General features: G+C 51.3%; 10 protein-coding genes across 10 annotated transcripts; 5 read left to right on the top strand and 5 right to left on the bottom strand.

The window, feature by feature from the left end:
* Positions 1-477: 477 nt before the first annotated feature.
* Positions 478-1,356, bottom strand: M409DRAFT_20772 (uncharacterized protein; the record flags this gene model as incomplete). Its single annotated transcript, XM_033805540.1, has 1 exon — positions 478-1,356. The coding sequence occupies one exon, from the start codon at positions 1,354-1,356 to the stop codon at positions 478-480; it is 879 nt and encodes a 292-aa protein (XP_033669643.1).
* A 378-nt stretch (positions 1,357-1,734) lies between these two features.
* On the bottom strand, positions 1,735-2,235 carry M409DRAFT_52775 (uncharacterized protein; the record flags this gene model as incomplete). The annotated part of the gene is made up of 1 exon (XM_033812170.1): positions 1,735-2,235. One exon carries the CDS (start codon positions 2,233-2,235, stop codon positions 1,735-1,737), a length of 501 nt encoding a protein of 166 aa, XP_033669642.1.
* A 383-nt stretch (positions 2,236-2,618) lies between these two features.
* M409DRAFT_20770 (uncharacterized protein) lies at positions 2,619-3,521 on the top strand (the record flags this gene model as incomplete). The annotated part of the gene is made up of 3 exons (XM_033805539.1): positions 2,619-2,661; positions 2,717-3,448; positions 3,505-3,521. 3 exons carry the CDS (start codon positions 2,619-2,621, stop codon positions 3,519-3,521), a joined length of 792 nt encoding a protein of 263 aa, XP_033669641.1.
* Positions 3,522-3,786: 265 nt separating this feature from the next.
* On the top strand, positions 3,787-5,422 carry M409DRAFT_20769 (uncharacterized protein; the record flags this gene model as incomplete). The annotated part of the gene is made up of 4 exons (XM_033805538.1): positions 3,787-3,927; positions 3,981-4,044; positions 4,101-5,228; positions 5,280-5,422. The coding sequence occupies 4 exons, from the start codon at positions 3,787-3,789 to the stop codon at positions 5,420-5,422; spliced, it is 1,476 nt and encodes a 491-aa protein (XP_033669640.1).
* A 77-nt stretch (positions 5,423-5,499) lies between these two features.
* On the bottom strand, positions 5,500-7,962 carry M409DRAFT_52774 (uncharacterized protein; the record flags this gene model as incomplete). The annotated part of the gene is made up of 4 exons (XM_033812169.1): positions 5,500-6,599; positions 6,662-7,401; positions 7,455-7,750; positions 7,810-7,962. 4 exons carry the CDS (start codon positions 7,960-7,962, stop codon positions 5,500-5,502), a joined length of 2,289 nt encoding a protein of 762 aa, XP_033669639.1.
* A 442-nt stretch (positions 7,963-8,404) lies between these two features.
* On the top strand, positions 8,405-9,739 carry M409DRAFT_65167 (uncharacterized protein; the record flags this gene model as incomplete). The annotated part of the gene is made up of 8 exons (XM_033816399.1): positions 8,405-8,509; positions 8,567-8,649; positions 8,698-8,821; positions 8,874-8,891; positions 8,943-8,984; positions 9,050-9,116; positions 9,170-9,649; positions 9,699-9,739. 8 exons carry the CDS (start codon positions 8,405-8,407, stop codon positions 9,737-9,739), a joined length of 960 nt encoding a protein of 319 aa, XP_033669638.1.
* A 358-nt stretch (positions 9,740-10,097) lies between these two features.
* On the top strand, positions 10,098-11,065 carry M409DRAFT_52772 (uncharacterized protein; the record flags this gene model as incomplete). The annotated part of the gene is made up of 2 exons (XM_033812168.1): positions 10,098-10,384; positions 10,444-11,065. 2 exons carry the CDS (start codon positions 10,098-10,100, stop codon positions 11,063-11,065), a joined length of 909 nt encoding a protein of 302 aa, XP_033669637.1.
* Positions 11,066-11,380: 315 nt separating this feature from the next.
* Positions 11,381-13,356, bottom strand: M409DRAFT_52771 (uncharacterized protein; the record flags this gene model as incomplete). The annotated part of the gene is made up of 4 exons (XM_033812167.1): positions 11,381-11,799; positions 11,858-12,595; positions 12,650-13,048; positions 13,104-13,356. The coding sequence occupies 4 exons, from the start codon at positions 13,354-13,356 to the stop codon at positions 11,381-11,383; spliced, it is 1,809 nt and encodes a 602-aa protein (XP_033669636.1).
* A 612-nt stretch (positions 13,357-13,968) lies between these two features.
* M409DRAFT_65164 (uncharacterized protein) lies at positions 13,969-15,903 on the bottom strand (the record flags this gene model as incomplete). Its single annotated transcript, XM_033816398.1, has 6 exons — positions 13,969-14,393; positions 14,444-14,793; positions 14,844-15,416; positions 15,471-15,584; positions 15,636-15,769; positions 15,883-15,903. The coding sequence occupies 6 exons, from the start codon at positions 15,901-15,903 to the stop codon at positions 13,969-13,971; spliced, it is 1,617 nt and encodes a 538-aa protein (XP_033669635.1).
* Positions 15,904-16,145: 242 nt separating this feature from the next.
* Positions 16,146-17,173, top strand: M409DRAFT_65163 (uncharacterized protein; the record flags this gene model as incomplete). Its single annotated transcript, XM_033816397.1, has 2 exons — positions 16,146-17,049; positions 17,103-17,173. 2 exons carry the CDS (start codon positions 16,146-16,148, stop codon positions 17,171-17,173), a joined length of 975 nt encoding a protein of 324 aa, XP_033669634.1.
* Positions 17,174-17,540: the final 367 nt, after the last annotated feature.

Genomic DNA, 17,540 nt, shown 5'->3' with positions numbered 1-17,540 from the left:
TGCATGAACCATCTCTAACTAGGTGGTTCCTTCCGGAGACACTCGAAGCGAATGGCACGGAGGTTCAATACGTTCGAAGGCAGCTAGAGACGACGAAAGTCGCCAACTGGGCGGCGGTCTGGAGAGCGTTGAGTACTTTCGATTTTGGTGAACGATTAAAGGAGGTGAAGGTACCAGCCCTGTGTCTAGCAAGCAAAGAAGATACTTCTACTCCACCAGACTTTCTAAAGACAATCTGTGGCCTGGTGAAGAATGGAACGTACGTCGAGGTCCAGGGCGGGATGCACTTCTTTCCGCTAGAGACTCCTGCGGCTACTTCTAAGAGCATCACAGCTTTTCTTGATCAAGTCGATAAGAATCAGGCCTGGAGGCAGTATCAGCTCCTTGGATCCATAGAATAGCCCTAAAACTTGAGAAAAGCGTTCACGCCATCAAACAGAAACTACATCATCCTTGGTAGCCTCGAGCGATCGATCATCATTTCGTCCCCCATGCAACCATACCTGTGCCTTCTAACCTAAATGGCTCAGCTGGATGCCTTTCTTTCAAGTACTTCAACGTCAAGTCTTTGGCCTGTGCCACTTCTGCCGCGCTCATGTCCTCTGTGAGCGGCTTCATGTACGGAAAGCCTTCCCACACGAACAGGATAACCTCCTCGTACGAGTTCATGTGCATGGACACCGGGAACTCCTTGGCTTGAACATTCTTGAATCCGGCATCGACCAGCTTCTTCTTGACCTTTTCAGTGGTCCACCAGCCTTTGGCGTTCTCGCTGGTAGAGTGTGGCTGTTTCTCAGGCCTGACTTGGGTAACGAAGTCTGGCAGTGATCCCCACTCTGTATCTCCCAGGTTTGACTGAACAAAGCAACCTCCTGGTTTGAGGACTCGTAGAGCTTCTTTAATTCCTCGCCCCTCGTCCTTCATGGCAACGTAGCAATATCCGGCCAGAAGGTGACTGACTGAATCATCTTGAACTTCGACAAGATCCTTCGCATCCCATTGTGTGACTTCGACTCGTTTCCAGATATCTTCGCCAGCGTCGACATTCTTCTGCTTGGTATCTTTGAGCATCTTGACGAAAGATTCGGCAATATCAGTCGCAACAACTCGAGCATCTTTTGGGATCTGTGGCTTCTGCTCCTCGGCACCTAAAACGCCTTTGATGACTTGCCCTGGCCCGGATCCGACATCTAGTATGTAAGTAGCCTGGTTTAAAGGCAAGACCGCTTCAACAGCATCCAGCATCTCCTTGTTTCCTCGTCCGTTTGGGCTCAATGGGTCACGCTCGTCGGCGACCCTAGCGAAGATTTCCGCCACGCGAGACCAGTTTTCGCCACTACCAGTCTTTGCGTCCATGTTGTTGGTGCTGCAGATACAGTACTGATTGATACGTGTCTATCTTCGGCAAAACGACACATTTCTAGAGGACACTGTTTATATGATCTTCGACCCGCTCGTGGAAAGTCTGCGAGAAGTCTCCGGATGGAGATAGTAAGACGTTCGTCTAATTACCTTTTTTCAGCTCTGCCATCACCCTTACCGAGTCCAGTAGGTGGTAGGGCTGAAGTCTGGCCGTTATTCTATTCTACTAGAGCATTTGTAGTTATTTGCTTGTGGTGGAACAATGCCTTTGAAGCAGACGGACAGTAACGTTCGAATCCATGTGAGAAAATCCAGCACAAAGCCAAATCATCGTCTGAGAACTGCAACAGCCCAACATCTTGCATTTTCCAACTACGAGGACTTGCCATGCTCCTTATCAAGCTCTGCTTTAACTGCGTCGTGATACCTTTCAATTCCATCAGGCCGACAGCATACAGTTAGGAGATCGTCCGGTATTCCAACTCCCCTTGGCAGCTCACCCGTCAAATTCCTCGTAAAAAGTGTCTTGCCCTCCCCAATATTGTTCTCGAAGGTGTAAGTAATTGTTGTGAAGCCATCGACGCCACCCGTTCCATCTTCCTTCATGCCAATTTTGTTGACTTGCTGAAAGGCGAACTTTCTGGGTCTCTCGGCGGTGATCAATCGCCAGGTGGAAAGATACATATTTGGAGGAAGAGTGACCTTCTCAGTCCATGTATCACCGAGCTCCAGGGGAACTTTGAGATTCCGGTCTTGCATGCCAGCAGATCCCTTGTACGTTTTGCCCCAGTTGTGCGGATTCGAGACGAAATCATAGACGACCTCAGCGGAATAGTCGAAGACCGTCTCTCCAGTAATGCTGAACTTGCCCATGATCAAATCGTTCAGAACTACCTCAGATGTGTAATGGAACTGCCAAAATTACGGTCAGTGTCGAATGTATTCGGGGATCTCACAAACGGCATACATACAATGCACGCGAAGTTTGTGTAACCCGATGCGGATTGCAACGCTCAAGTAACCTGTCGAGGAATCTCACGACCACTATTGTGCCTTGATCACCAACGTCGTCTTGAATAGTGGTGCAAACTTTGGACGTCTGGCTGCGGTTGCCTTTTCCGAATCTCCGGAAAAGGAGACCTTCGCCAAGAGATTGCCACGTGGATCACCAGCAACAAGGCTGTCACAATCAATGCTCCCGGTGGGGTTCCAGGCCAACATTTGTTGGAGATGGTAGAAAGCCATCAAATTTGTCAATGGCATTCCCTGGAGTCACAGTAATCGTCGGAGCGGCGTCCGGTCAGCAGCTCGACCCTAGCTCGTCTGTTCACGTTTGCTGACATTCGTTCACTAGGCATTGGCCGCGCCACCGCTCAGCTCTTCGTGAAACGAGATTGCACCAAGATCATCATCGGCGATATCAGTACAAAGGGTCTCGCGGACACCAAGCAGCAACTTCTTGAGATCAATCCCAGAGCCGAGGTAGTCAATGAGACTTGCGACGTGACATCTGAGGACTCGGTCGACAGGTTCTTCAGTCAAGCCGGCTCGAAATTTGGCCGCATAGATCATGCTTGCAACGTTGCTGGTGTTCTGATGCCAGGAACATCACCTGAATTCTCGACCAAGGACTTCGACACTCAGTTCAACATCAACGCCCGCGGGATGTGGCTCTGTCAACGAGCTGAGATCATACAACTACTGAAGCAAGAGCCGATCCAGCCAGAGGGTAGCCCGTCTCCAATTAGAGGCACGATTGCCAATGTAGCGTCCATGGCTGCATTGCGAGTATATGACAACCTGCCCTCATACTGCGCATCCAAATGTGCTATCCTAGGGTTCACAAAAGCCGACGCCATGCGATATGGAAGGGAGCACATCAGGATCAATGCTGTGTGCCCAGGGGTTATCAAGACGCCACTGCTGGGAGAGGTTCGAGACGACGATACTACGAACATCGCCGAAATGACGAAGGAAATGGCACTTGGACGACAAGGACAACCAGAAGAAGTCGCTGAAGGACTCTACTGGTTAAGTTCTCCTCAGTCGAGTTTTGTGACTGGCATTTCGCTTCCCGTCAATGGAGGTCAGTCTTCTTTCCACGCTTCCCGCTACCTTCCGGCACAATTGACCTTTTTATAGGTATGGTGGGCGCATGAGAGGACATTCCCTTGAGCTTTAGGTTCACATGAGAGACAAGGCTTCATAATCCAATCTCATCTAGTTATCCGGCAGCATTGAATCGTGCCTTGAGCATTGATTGATCCGGCTGGATGACGTGTCACATGCAAGTGGGGTTTGTTTCAGCCCGCTTTGGATACTCGGTGTACTTTTCCGGTATAAGAAGTCTGTGTCGTCTGTCAGCCATCGAAAGCCTTGACAGAATTCCATGAAAGTGACACTATTTATTTCTGTTACGTTGCCATGGTGACATCGGCCGATGTCCGCAGTCATGCATCCAGAGATTCGTGCTGGGTCATCATCGATGGCAATGTCTACGACGTGACCGACTTTCTTGACCACCACCCCGGAGGTGCAAATACTATTCTCCGCCATGCAGGCAAAGTGAGCTTCATCAGCCTTTCGGCCTACAATCTTCTTACTGATGTTGCGTCCAGGACGCCACGGCCGAATACGAACCAGTACACCCTGAAGGGACGCTGGACGCACATCTCCCCAAAGGTCTTCATTCTAGAAGCGCACACGACGTCTCCCTGGTACTGACTTGAATGCTACAGACAAACATCTCGGCCCCGTCGACTTCACCCAAGAGAGAGAATCCGAGAAGGCGGCGCCAACGCCATCAATAGACAAGAAGCCATCAGGCCCCAAGCAGAACCCACTCTCAGTGCTGCAAAACTTAGACGACTTCGAGATCGAAGCACAAAAGGTTCTACCCGAGAAATCATGGATCTACTACTCCTCAGCAACGGACACGCTCTCTTCACACACCAACAACCGAGTTGCGTTCAGCAAAGTATCGCTTCGACCACGAGTGTTACGCAATGTTGCGCGGATATCTCTACAGAAGACCATCATGGGATTTCGTAGCTCGTTGCCTGTCTTCATTGCACCAGCAGCATTAGCAAAGCTAGGCCATCCAGATGGCGAACTATGCCTGACACGTGGTGCTGCTAGATACAACATTCCTCATTGCCCGAGCACGTATTCTTCGATCAGCCACGCAGAGCTTGCCAAGTGTCTGCAGAGCGAACAGGAAGCCGTAGGCAACAAGCGAGGCACTTTATTCTTTCAGCTCTACGCCCCTATTAACAAGCGTGAAGGAGCGCTGAAGCACATCGCCGACGCCAAGCGGCTCAACTTCACTGCGTTAGTAGTGACTGTAGACTCTGCTGTTATTGGAAAGCGAGAAGAGGACGAAAGATACAAGGCGCGGCTCGACCACGACTCTGGCATCGTATTCCAAGCCAATTCAAGCCCGGATCCAGATCCAAACCTTGATAGGCCTGTTCCTCGCGGGGCACATTCATCTACGCTAGAGTGGGACGACCTGATCTGGATTCGAGAAGCTTGGGGGAAGGACAGACCCGTCGTTCTCAAAGGAATAGCGACCGTGGAGGATGTCGTCGAAGCAGCAAAACGAAGAGTGGACGGCGTATATCTCAGCAATCACGGAGGGCGTCAACTCGACTATGTTCCTAGCTCATTGCACACACTTCTTGAAATCCGGTTGTTCCATCCGGAACTGTTCGACAAGCTTGATATCTACGTCGATGGCGGCTTTCGTCGAGGCACGGATGTCATCAAGGCACTGTGTTTGGGCGCCAAAGCTGTTGGGCTGGGACGACCGTTCATGTACTCGCTTACTGGATATGGTACTGGAGGTGTATGCAGAGCTATTGAGAGTAAGTTTGAGTCTCATCACTACAGCCTCTTGAAGCTAATCAATGAGATAGTCCTCAGCGATGAGATTCAAACATCGATGCGTCTCATGGGAGTCACCAACGTCGATCAGCTGGACATGAGCTATGTCAACACCGCGCTCTTGGAGCTTGAGATGCCACGGTTGCACAATCTTAGACTTCAGGGGAAACTGTAGTAGGTATACGAATCCTGGAAGGTGGATGCCATCAGAAATATACATTATCAGTACATAGAATGAACGATTTTGCTTCCTCATAGCTCCATTGGGCTCAATAGCCATGTCATCATATTCCTTGGATCCATGTCTGGCGCCGCAGTTGCCGTCGTAGTCTCCCCGAGTCCGTCCAAAAACCAGGCTGAAGCGTCCTGCTCTCCATCTTGACGGTCTGCTCCAAAGCCAAACCCCATGGACCAATCTGAGTTGCCAAGCAAATCGTTTGTAGGTGCAATTCCATCTGTCTGTCTCGCAAGCTGTCTAGTCTGTGCAGTCTCTCCAAAGATTCCGGCCATGGACGTGCCATGTACAAGATGGGAGAGTGTTGATAGCATGCGTGCGGTTACTGGATAGTGTTTTCTCGCTCTCTGGAACATGTCAGAAAGACAGTGAAGCCACATGATATCGCTTTCTGTGGACTGCAAAGAATCTGTGCGTTGGAGGTTGAGCACGTAGGTCACGAGCATGGCCGCGGCGACGAACATGTTGTCCAGCATAACTGTTATGACGTTTTCGATGCCAAAGATCCGTTGGTAGGTCGAGATCAATCGCGCGATCATGACAGCGCTATCATGCATGATAGCACGAGACCGCGCCAGAGCAGGATTCTCGGGTGCGACTCCTTCTGCACTGATGGCCGTCATAGTTTGACTGAGTCGTTTGTGGAGGACAACACGAATTCCACGAAGCTGGATCTGGAGGCCGTAAGCATCCACGGCGAGCTCGGATATCTGGTCTGCATCGAATGTGAGCGCGGATGGGAGTCGATCCAATCGTGTTGATATCCTCGCGTCAAGATCAGCGAGGTGGTCCATAGCTGACGGCGCCAAAGGCACAGCGTTGTTGTTCAAGACCTCAGTAGCCTCAGCAATCTCAGAGGCTAGTCCAACCCATGTCTCCAACGATATCGGGATGGACCAATTCATGTCATCGCCACGACACCGTGCTGCCTTCAGCATACTCGCTGGGATGCTGTTGGGACGGCCCAGGTATAACCCCCAAAGAGTGTCGTAGACATAAGCACCGAGGAACAACAGATGTCGAGATATCTTGTCTGCCAGCGTTAGGCGTCCCTGAGCCACCAATGCTGAACAGCTTCCATGGAGGCCCAAGTCGAAAATCATGCGTGTTGCCATACCTGAAAATGCGTGGAATGATTAGCACGGTGAGATAGCACGTGACAAAGCTGTTCAGACTCACCACAGTATAGATAACCCAACCTATCTCGCCCTCGGGTGGCCTCGTAGTCGCTGAGAAGTAAGAAGCCCTGGATGGTGGCGATCTGTGGGCTCTGCATTTCTTCAATGACCTTTGAAGTAGCCTGCTCGCAATACCTCGGCCCTAGAGCTCTTATATCTGGAGAGGTTCTCATACGACTGGCGCAAGCCAAGAGAGCATTTTCAAGAAAGGGAGACCAGTACTCAGATCGTAGACCAGCCTTCCGTCCGTCTTCAAATCGTGTTCTCTCGATAATGGCCTGTGACAAGGGCTGACTCTCCCAAAATCCTTGGATGAGGACCTCTTTGACGCGACTAGAATCTGTCTTGAGCTCGTTGGCGGAGGTCGAGTTGCTTGAATCTGCTTCGGGGTCTACAGGCAAGGAATTGGATCGAATGTGTAATTGACTCGTCGGCCCATAGAATCGCGGTCTTCCATTCTCCTCATCGCATTCCAGTGTTGGGTTATCATCCTCAGTTGAGCCCGCCTGCTCTGGACTGTATTGGGTCGGTCCGGGAAAAGTGGTACTGGCTCGACGCTGAGCATGCTCGTTGCAGGCGATATTGCCTTCAGCATTGTTCGGCGCTGAGAAGTCCAGACTGACAGACCAGTCTAGTTGTGCGTTATGCTGGGTAATGATAGGGTTGTGCTGCTGCTGGTACGACTGGTCGTCTCCATCATTGGCAGTGATGGGTAACTCCTCACCGTCTGGCTCGTTTTGGCTACGGCCGTGTCAGCGCAACAGGCTCTACGGGTGAGGAAAGAGATTGCGTACTTTAGCAACTCGCCGCCGAGTAGATCAGTAGCATCTGCTTGCTGAGATTGGAAAAGAGAAGCATCATCCGAGCCTAGTTGAGGGTCGACGGCAAGGCCGGGCGATCCACCATCGCCTCCTCTACCACCTCCAGCCTGCTGTACAAGCAAAGCCTCCAGTTGATGCACGCGTTCTTGCAGTTCGGTGAACTGCTCCCTGGACTGGATTCTCCTGCGGTCGCCAAGATGACTAATGATACAAGGGATACCGAGTGCGCTGCATGAAGAGCACGTCTTTGGGTCTGCTGTCTTGGTGCACTGCAAAATTGTCAGTCGTGTGTTTTCCGGCGGAGATTGTAGCCACCAAATGTGCCCACTTTTGTCTTCCGTTCGCGGCAATTCGCACATGCCAGCGAGGCCCTGGGTCGATTCCTGCCACGAAGCTCCTTTCCATTTGGCTTCCTCGCACGCCGGGCGGCGGTGGGGGAATCAGGAGCAGTGCTGTTCTCATGTTCCATTTGTTCCTCCATTATGCCTGGTGAGACAGTCGTAGCACGGAAGAGCTGGGAGATGGAAGGGAGCTGGGGTGCGTCAAAGGGAAATGCTGTGCTCCGCTTCCCCAGTCACTACTGCGGGGAAACTGTGGAGGTGGCGTTCGGTGGCGTAAGGCTGCGTCCTGGCGTCCAATGCGAGCGCACAGGATTGAGCACACTTCTCACCGTTCTGGCCTAGTGAAGTGTAGTCTCGACAGTCAGACTCCCCCGGCTCAGTAACAATGTGGAAAAGATCGCTCAAATCCTGCAATGGTCGAAGCCTCTGAGACTGCTGTGCCAATTCCGGGTCGAGGTTTCCGGCACTCACGCGGCGCTGTTGTATACATCGTGTAACACAAAATGCAGAGGTACTTTCTGTTCCAACCATTACCACTCGTGGAAGCAGTGACGTGTCCTCAAGCTTGAATGAACTGCCATAATGCGGCTCGATCCATCTGCCTCGTCTCTGCCGAAGCGTTCGGAAATTGACGACACGCCTGGCCACCCTCCTGGAGCCAGATGGCTATGGGGCCAAGATGATGAAGTGAGACTGTAACCGTGACCCCAGACCACTGCTTAGCTAATCTCTTGTACGCACCAGCTTGGAAGGCTCAATCTACTGACCCCTGAACGCACTGCCGCAGCCGCTAAGCTCATCAAATCAGGTCAAGTTGTCAATCTGAAGTACATCAAGTAGATTCCAACTTCAATAAGTCGCTGATCGTGATGAAGCCTCCGTGCGGATCTGCCCGACCCTCCAGTATTTGGTAGAGAACGGTTCAAGCATACAATCAAGCCGCTAGGCGGTCCTGGGAATGACGATCTCTATGAGTTGAACACCCAGAGCGGCTCACAGGTGCGGATCTCATGTTTGATGTGTCTATGGACGTTGGCTAATCATGGACTAGTGGGATGGATTTCGACATGTGTGACTTCGTTCTGCCGACTTCTCACGAGTAGCACTGACACGGCTCCAGGTGGCGACTAAACATAATGACGAATGGATCTTCTACAACGGCGTATGTAATTGCTACTTTCGCCATAATATCCCAGTGCTCGTTCTGATTGCCTGCTCTTTCCACAGATTACGCAGCATGACATCGAGACGACATCTAAGATGGGCATGGAACCATGGGCCAAACACGGTATCGGTAAGAGCGGCTCTGAACGCAATCAACGTGGTGTTCCTGACTGAATTTTGTAGTTGGCAGAGGCGTCCTCCTTGACATTTGGCATTTTCTGAAAGAGTCCTACGATCCATTTACAAGCCGGCCGATCACCTTCAAGGAGATTCAAGACTGCGCGAAAGCTCAAAAGGTCGACTTCCAATATGGCGACATTCTGATCCTCCGGACCGGCTGGGTCGACAAATATCTCCAGAAGAACCAAGACGAACGTAACAAGCTAGGCGAGGTGGTGGGGTTGAATCATGAATTCGTTGGAGTCGAACAGACCCAAGAAGTGATTGACTTCCTTCACGACAACTACTTCAGTGTTGTGGCAGGAGATCAACCTGGATTCGAAAAGTGGCCACCGCCCAAAGATCCCGTCCTGCACAGTATCCTGCTTCCTCTTTGGGGCCTTCCCATCGGCGAGATGTGGGATCTGGAGGAGCTTGCTCAAGTCTGCCGTCAGAAGGGGCAGTATACCTTTTTCTTTGCGAGTACGCCCGCGAACGTCGCTGGTATGTGTCTTCACTTCGAGACTGGAAGTCCGCTGACTGAGTGTCGTAGGTGGAGTTGGCAGTGTGTCTAATGCAATGGCGGTCTTCTAGATTGCTGGTTCCCTACTGCCAAAGTACCTTCAAACATATTGATGCCATTTCTGAATATGATCATTCTCTTCCGATGAAGTCAGACTAGTACCACTTGATCCATCTGCACGTGATAGTCCGGGGCAAGGGAACGTGGAATGCATGCATGCCAGGGTAGCGGCTGCTTTTTCCGACACACATGGTTGGAGCCAGGTGAGATCGGCAAGGGTCTATTATTTCGACGTCAGGTGTCCAGTCAGCGGCACGTACATGCATTAAACACCGAATATCGGAGGCAAATTCGGGCATGGTGAGATTGAAGTGATGCAATTAGTGTGATGCCTTCGCAGCATACAGCATATTGTCGAACAGCAACATCATGGCCTCGTCGTCGGTACGACTGCTAAATATTGCGAGAGCAGCTCAGGCAGCTCAGGCAGCTCGATGGTCGTTCGCCACCGTCAGCAATGACTTCAAAGTCAACCGAATTTCTGGATCATTGGGTGCAGAAATCCGAGGACTCGATGTCCGTCGTCTGGACGATGCTCAGATGAAGCAGCTCCACCAAGCCTGGCTGGAGCATAAAGTCATTTTCTTCCGCGACCAACCTCTACAACCAAAAGAATTCTTGGAGTTTAGCGCGCATTTTGGCAAGCCGGCACCGTAGTAAGTCGATGGAAAGGATTGATCACACACCCAAGACAACTCCTGACTTTCCAATTCAGCCCCTTTGTGCAAGGCATCGAAGGCCATTCGGAGATCATAGAAGTACTGAAGCGGGAGGATGAGAAGAACAACTTCGGTGGAATCTGGCACAGCGATACGGTCTATCTCCAAGAGCCGCCCAAAGGCACCATCCTTATTGCACGAGAGTTGCCACCCTACGGCGGTGATACCTTGTTCGCAAACCAAGTGGCGGCCTATGCTGCACTCTCGCCCGGTCTTAAAACCATCCTCGAGCAATTGACAGCGGTCCATACCTCGGCGAAAGCGGATACATCCAAAACGAGAGAAGATCGAGTCAAAGGAAGTGGAGTATCGCAAGAAGAACTTGTTTCATACCATCCGGCAGTTCGCACTCATCCAGATACGGGAGAAAAGAGTCTCTATGTGAACGTGGCTCATACGGATCGTTTCGATGGCTGGACTGCCGAAGAAAGTGCGCCGCTGCTGCAGTATCTACATCGGCATCAAGTCAGGCCCGAATTCACCTGTCGATTTCACTGGGATGTAGGAAGCATTGCATTATGGGACAATCGTTCAGTGCTGCATAACCCTATCAACGACTATCATGGCTTCCGGAGGAGCATGCATCGAATCACGCTGGCTGGAGACAAGCCGAAGTAGTATTTGTTGATCGTACTACCTCTTGTGTAGTTGTAATCCATGTTACGCTTAAATCATTGAGACTCCAGTCTCCCTATTATCATTTCTCATCAGCGGGTGATAGCAAAAGGTTGGCGCAAGGGCTTGAGACGATTTCAGGGATCTTTATCGACCAACTTCAACCCTGCTTGTCCTCGTCTACAGGAACTCTCGCGCGCATTAGATGGGGAGCCAAAAGCATACAACATGCTGCTTTGCACTTTTAATCTCTTGCAAAAGATCTGCACAATTTTAAACTTCTTTCATCTGTGATCAAGATAATAATTGCCACCAAGGCTATGTTCGCTCAATTTTCTCCACATCTTCTTTAGAATCAACAGCAGCTGGTACGTCTTTTCCCCTCTTCCCTGTGTACCCAACCGAAAGCTTGCGAATGACATCGTGCGACAACTTGTCATCAATGTCTCTTGAAAGGCAGGCAGCGATAATCGAGCATCCTCCAAACGAGATAGTAGCGAGCCAAGTGATCTTGAACGCTTGAGCATAGGCTTGGGTGAGCGAGGCAATGCCCACTTGGACAATCGTGGGGGAGACCCCAGGAACTCTCTCTATTGCGGCCTGTGACATTGACTGCACTGCTGTCAAGAAGGACTCCACAGATGTGACGGGAAGTCCAGCCTGAACTAAAGCTGGAGCGACATCGTCCTTGATGTTGTCGGCGAGCCTGTTCATGAAAATGGTAGAGTAGATAGCGGCTGTGAACTTTCATTAGCAAATCTTGGTCAGTAGACAAAGTCCAGTATGCTGACTTACTGGCTAAGACACCTCCTGCACCTCTCAAACTCCCGAACACACCTGCTCCAGTGCCCATTTCGGATTGATCATCTAGAACGATGGTGACAGTCGTGGAGACCATGACTTCCAGGACACCGACACAAATTCCAGCAAGGGTAGCACAAGCCGAGCCCGCAGCCTCGTTTTCAGTGCTTCCAGCGAGACCAGCGGTGAAGCCCGTGAGGCCGGCGGTCACGAAGATCAGCTTCCATTTCATATGGCCACCCGGGACAGCAATCCAAGATCCTATGAATTGACCACAGCACACACCACCGCCGATGGCGCAGCTGATTAGCCCGCCCCTAACGATGTCGGTGGTATACAGGCTTGCAACCATGACTGGGAACAGCACGTTCGCTGCGTAATAAACCATGCCTCCGACGATGGACAAGATATTGACCATGACGTAGTCGAAGTTTCGAAACAGGTGCATTGGAATTAGCGGGCGACGCAGTGGCATGAAGACCTCGTACAGAACGAAGAGAATCAAGACCACGATACCGGTGATGAGCGTCCCGAGAACGTATCCGCTGTCCCAGGGATGCAGCACTCCACCCCAGGAGAGGCCAAGCAGGAAAAGGAGCAGGCCGCCTGTGTAGAGAATTATGCCACCGAAGTCCAACTCTCTAATCTCTTGCATCTTTGTTCGGTTACGGTGCAGCTTCTCGAACTTTGGTGGATGGTAGAAGCCCAACCAGCACAGAGTGGCGGCAGCATCTGGGACGGCTGATTAGCATACAATCGTCTTGAGTTTCGCTTTTTGCTACCCACCCAGAGCAAGAGTCAGATAATATATCGATCGCCAGCCGTCCGAACTGTTCACGATAAGGAGTCGACTGATGTACGGACCCAAGCCGGCAAATGGGAATGTCGCGAGGAACACAAATCCATTTGCCGCGTAGCGATGCCGTACAGGTACCAGCTCACCCAGCACATAGTTGAATGAGATCTGTCCAGCGGCCCCAAAGCCAAGCAGAACCGACGCGCCGATCAGTTGGTTGATGCCATCAGCTGTGCAGCCAATGATGCATCCAATCGTGGCAAGACCAGAGCAGCCGGCGAAGAAATATCTCCTCCCAAATATGTCTGATAGTCGACCGACCAAGGTGAACCCGACTGATGAGGTCAAGACCCAGGCAAGCGCGATCCAGTCGTAGTTGGGCGAGGGCCCTTGAAAACTTTTAGTGAATGACTCTTGAGTGAGCAATGCACATTTCTTCCTCACCGACGGCTGCATTTATCAGCGTCAGTGCAGTTACTGGCATGACAAAGCCAGCAAAAGCCGCACATGTGGCTAGAGTGATGGCAGCATATGTTCCAATGAAGTTGATCTCGAAGTAAGGGTTCTCGCTTGTTGTTTCAATTACGTCGATGTTGGTATGGACTCTATTCATCTCTTCGAGGTGCTCCGGAAGCTCGCCATGGTGCGCGTGACCATGGCCCTCGCCGGACCTTGCTGTCTTCTCAACGTCGGCCATGATGGTTGTTGTCCCAAGCAGCGGATGAATATAAGGCTGGCAGTGAAACACGCTCCAACGAAAGTCCAACTTTGGGCAGCGCTCGAGCTAATGCAGGCGGCAGGTGTAGTGAGTATATCTGCATGGTCTTCCCACTCGGGCATACGCCAAGTAGGTTTCGGAAATGCGGTCAAGGATGTACCTTCACATGCGGGGATAAGGCGCGGACGAGGCTGTGCGTAGCGCCTGTCTTTTCCCCAGACTCTAGCCCTTTCAGTGCGCATGATGGATCCTTTCCGCGTACATGCGGCGAATGCCGGCAGATCTTCTTCCATGTTCAGGTGAAGGAGCTCGAACTGAGTTGGACGGACGTGCGGGGTGCATATTGGACCACGAGGGGCGCTCGGCCAGAGTCAACCTGGCTGGATGGATGATGGTTCGGATTCTGTCTTTCGTTACATGTCGCGTTGAGGGTGCGCGCCTGGACCCTGCCCGGCTACCGTGAAAGGGTGCGACACCTTGCGTTTGTCTACCGCGTCTGGTGGGACCGACGAATTTGCCAAGATGTATTAGACGTCTACTGCTTGGTCCCGGACGACTCAGTCTCAACTTGTCTTCGTTCGCTAAGCAGTCCTATAACTGCGCCTTCGACGTTTCGAAGCCCTTCCATCCTTCCAACGCGTCTACAGCTGCAGAGTGCCACGTCGGGACACCACCCATGTAGATCAGAAACTCACGCTTCTTCCCAGGGACGTTGGCACCCATGTACCACGAGTTCGTCTCAATCGCCAGAGTCATGTTGGCAAGATCGGCTGTCTGTTGCTTCCACTTGTCTTCTTCGCTCTGCTTGGCCTCCACCGAGTCGAGCTTTTCGTCTCGCTGTTTCTTTAGGGCTTCTACAATCCATTCGACTTGCAGTTCCAGGAATGGCGGTCCGTTAGCGAGAGAAGTGGGTGCCTGCGGCCCATAGATAATGTACAGGTTCGGGAACCCGTTGACCATCATTCCTAGGTGGGTGGAGACACCTGATTGCCACTTGTCATCCAGAGCTAAGCCGTCTGCATTTTATCAGCATCAAGTGTCATTCTAGCCGAGCACTGGTATTTACCTCGCCCGGTAATGCCCATTGTCCGCAAGCCTCCAGTGACGGCATCATATCCAGTGCAAATCGCAACGATATCGTAGGGTCTCTCACCATCCTTCGACACAATTCCAGTCTCGGTGAACTCCACGATTGGCGAGTCGGTGATGTAAACATTTGGGCGATCACAGCATTCGTAATAATCCTGTTCCAGGCTGGGGCGTTTAGTGCCTACCCAATAAGGTTGTTGCTCAGGGATAAGTAAGGCTGCTTTCTTCTGGTCCTTCACCCGCGGTAACGTCTTCTCCCGCCAGAACTTATAGGCCTCTTTGTTGGCTTCGCGATTGAGTAAAGTATCTGAGAACCCTCCGATGGACCTGTACCAGATTAGGCTTTGTTTACGACGACCTGGATTAACGATCCTTACCAGTTGAAACCACCACGTTTCCATCCCTCTTCCCAAATTGTCCTTCTCTCCTCGTCGCTTACGTCGAACGTACCCTTTCCTTGACCTACAGTTGGAAGACCAGCTGGTGTGTTGCGTAGAGACTTCATTAGATGAGGGAATTGGGGCCTGTATGCGTAGATCTCATCTTCGGAGATTTGTCGCTGTCTCATTGGTAATGCCAGATTAGGGGTTCGAATGTACTGCGTTACGCTCGTCGCTACTTTGGCTGCTTCCTGCATGACCTGTAAAGCTGTCGAGCCTGCGCCGATGATAGCCACACGTTTGTTGGTGAGGTCGATATTCTCTGGCCAAAGGGAGGAATGGCCAATCACACCGCGATACATGTCCATGTTCTTCCACTCTGGGATATATTGCTTGAAAGACGTTCCGGTGGCACTGACGAGCCATTTGCAGTTATACACCTCTCCAGACTTGACTTCAACATGCCAGCGAGAGTTGCCAGATTGCTCTTGATAAGTGCATTGTACGGCCTGGGTGTTACACTCCACGTCTCTGGAAAGATCCCAAACCTTGTCGACGTGGTCGAAGTAGCTAGAGCCTGACTTTAGCACAATTGATATTTCGAGGCCAAGCAGTCATTCTCACCGCCTTAATTCGCTGTCAGATGGATATCTCTCTGTCCAGATGAACGAGTTCAAGATGGCGGGATCAGAATAGCTATAACATGGCATCTCGACATCCACCCGAGCTCCTGGGTACCTGGGCTTGTCTTAGGTTCCACGTTTGGCTGATGCAGCTCTCGTCACGCACCTGTTGTGTGCCCACACGCCACCCAGTCGAGGAGCCGCATCAATGAGTTTAGTCTTGAATCCATTCTCTCGCAGCTGTTTCAACAGATAGCAACCCCCAAATCCACCACCAATCACCAGAACGTCAAGTTCGATCTCGGCGTGGCCGTTCACGGCAGTTTGTCCTTCCATGGCTCTAGTGGAATTCGAAAGAGTTGGAGACGAATGATAAATGTTAAGATATAGTGAGATCTGATTGATGAGGCAGCACGACTCGCAGTAGCAGACATCACGCCCAGACAATTCGTCATGCTTGGTGGCAAGTCCAGGCGAGGCTCAGTAGGCGGAAAATGCTCCCGAGGGCGATGGATGAGCAAGAACGTCACCACACATGCGGCGTAGCTCTCGTTCAGAGACACGTGAGTAGTATTGATGAACACTACTAGAATGTTCGTCGAACTCAACGATCTTTCTTCCAGATACATCCATCAGGGTCAGATCCAAGGGACTTCAACTAACTGACGAACACAGAATGGGATCCTTGGGAGAGCCATCTTTGACCTTCAAGCCACTGCACCCAACATTTGGCGCTGCCGTCGAGGGTGTTGACTTTTCCAAACCAGTGCCAGCAGAAGTACTTGAAGAGATCAAGAAAGGGGCAGATCGATTTGGTGTTCTTGTGTTTCGAGGCGCACATCTCAACAACGAGACTCACATCGACTTTTCGAAGTCTCTAGGAGACCCAAACCTTTATGATGTATCCGCGCACATCAAGGCAGGGAGGAAAATGCGGTTCCCTGAGCAACCTGAGATTTTCGACGTGAGCAATGTCGACGACAAGGGGAATATTGTTACCGACGCAGATCCAGCCCGCAAGGAAGGGAATAAGGGGAACTTCCTGTGGCACGCGGATATGGTCTATAACCCACGTCGGGCTCTGTACTCCCTGCTCCGTGCAGTAGAGCTTCCCCCTAAAGGGAGCGGAGGCGAAACGCAGTACCTTGACTCGAGGACGGCATACGACGAACTTCCACAAGACTTGAAGGACGAGATTGAACCCTTAATCACCAACAACTCACTCATGCACAACCGAAAGCTAGGGTCGCCGGAGTTCTTCAAGCACATCGAGCCTTTGGATCAGCCAATGGCACGCTATAAACTGGTCGCCCCTCACGAAGGCTCGGGACGCAAGAATCTATACATGACGACCTACGCCCATCATCTCGACGGCAAGACCTGGGAGGAGAGCAAGATACTCTTTGACAGGCTCTGGGATCACCTCATCCAGGAGAAGTACATCCTAACCATCTACTGGGACAATAACGGCGACATGGTCATGTGGGACAACACCGCTGTCTTGCATCGTGCAACATCCACCGGCAGTTACGGCGAGAAATATGTGCGTGATATGCGTCGCACCACCACCAAGGACAACAGTAAGTTCTTCCGAATACTCAGTCTGAAGTCCACCATTGACGAAAAGCAACAGGCGCATACAGCTGGGGAGAAAACGATCCCAATGACCCTTGGGAGGCTGGCATCTCGCAGAAGAGGCCGTGAAATTGACATCCATAACTTTTCTCGTTACGTGCTTCTTTCAGCGACTACATGGCATTGATAACATACTTGTTCAACGTAGCAGTAGTGAGAAATCTTCAAAATCTGTGACAGATTGACCTGTCTCTGTTCCGCATACAAGCCTCTAAGCTTTCACTTTGACTTCGGCTATACATGCAGGTAGAGCTCACATTCCTAACTTGACGACACTCTCGCCAACACTTGTCAATATCTTCATTCTCATCTCTCTGCTGTGCTATTCAGAGCTGAGAGTGGGACGAGTATTATCAAGTACACGCCAGAGCGACAGTGGACACGTGAAAGTGGCCAATCGAACACAGCAGGTGAGCTTTGCGGAAAAGCGGCTGTG

The sequence above is a fragment of the Zasmidium cellare genome, assembly GCF_010093935.1.
Source record: "Zasmidium cellare ATCC 36951 unplaced genomic scaffold M409scaffold_11, whole genome shotgun sequence".
NCBI lineage: Eukaryota > Fungi > Ascomycota > Dothideomycetes > Mycosphaerellales > Mycosphaerellaceae > Zasmidium > Zasmidium cellare.
This window is presented reverse-complemented; position numbering and strand designations above follow the sequence as displayed.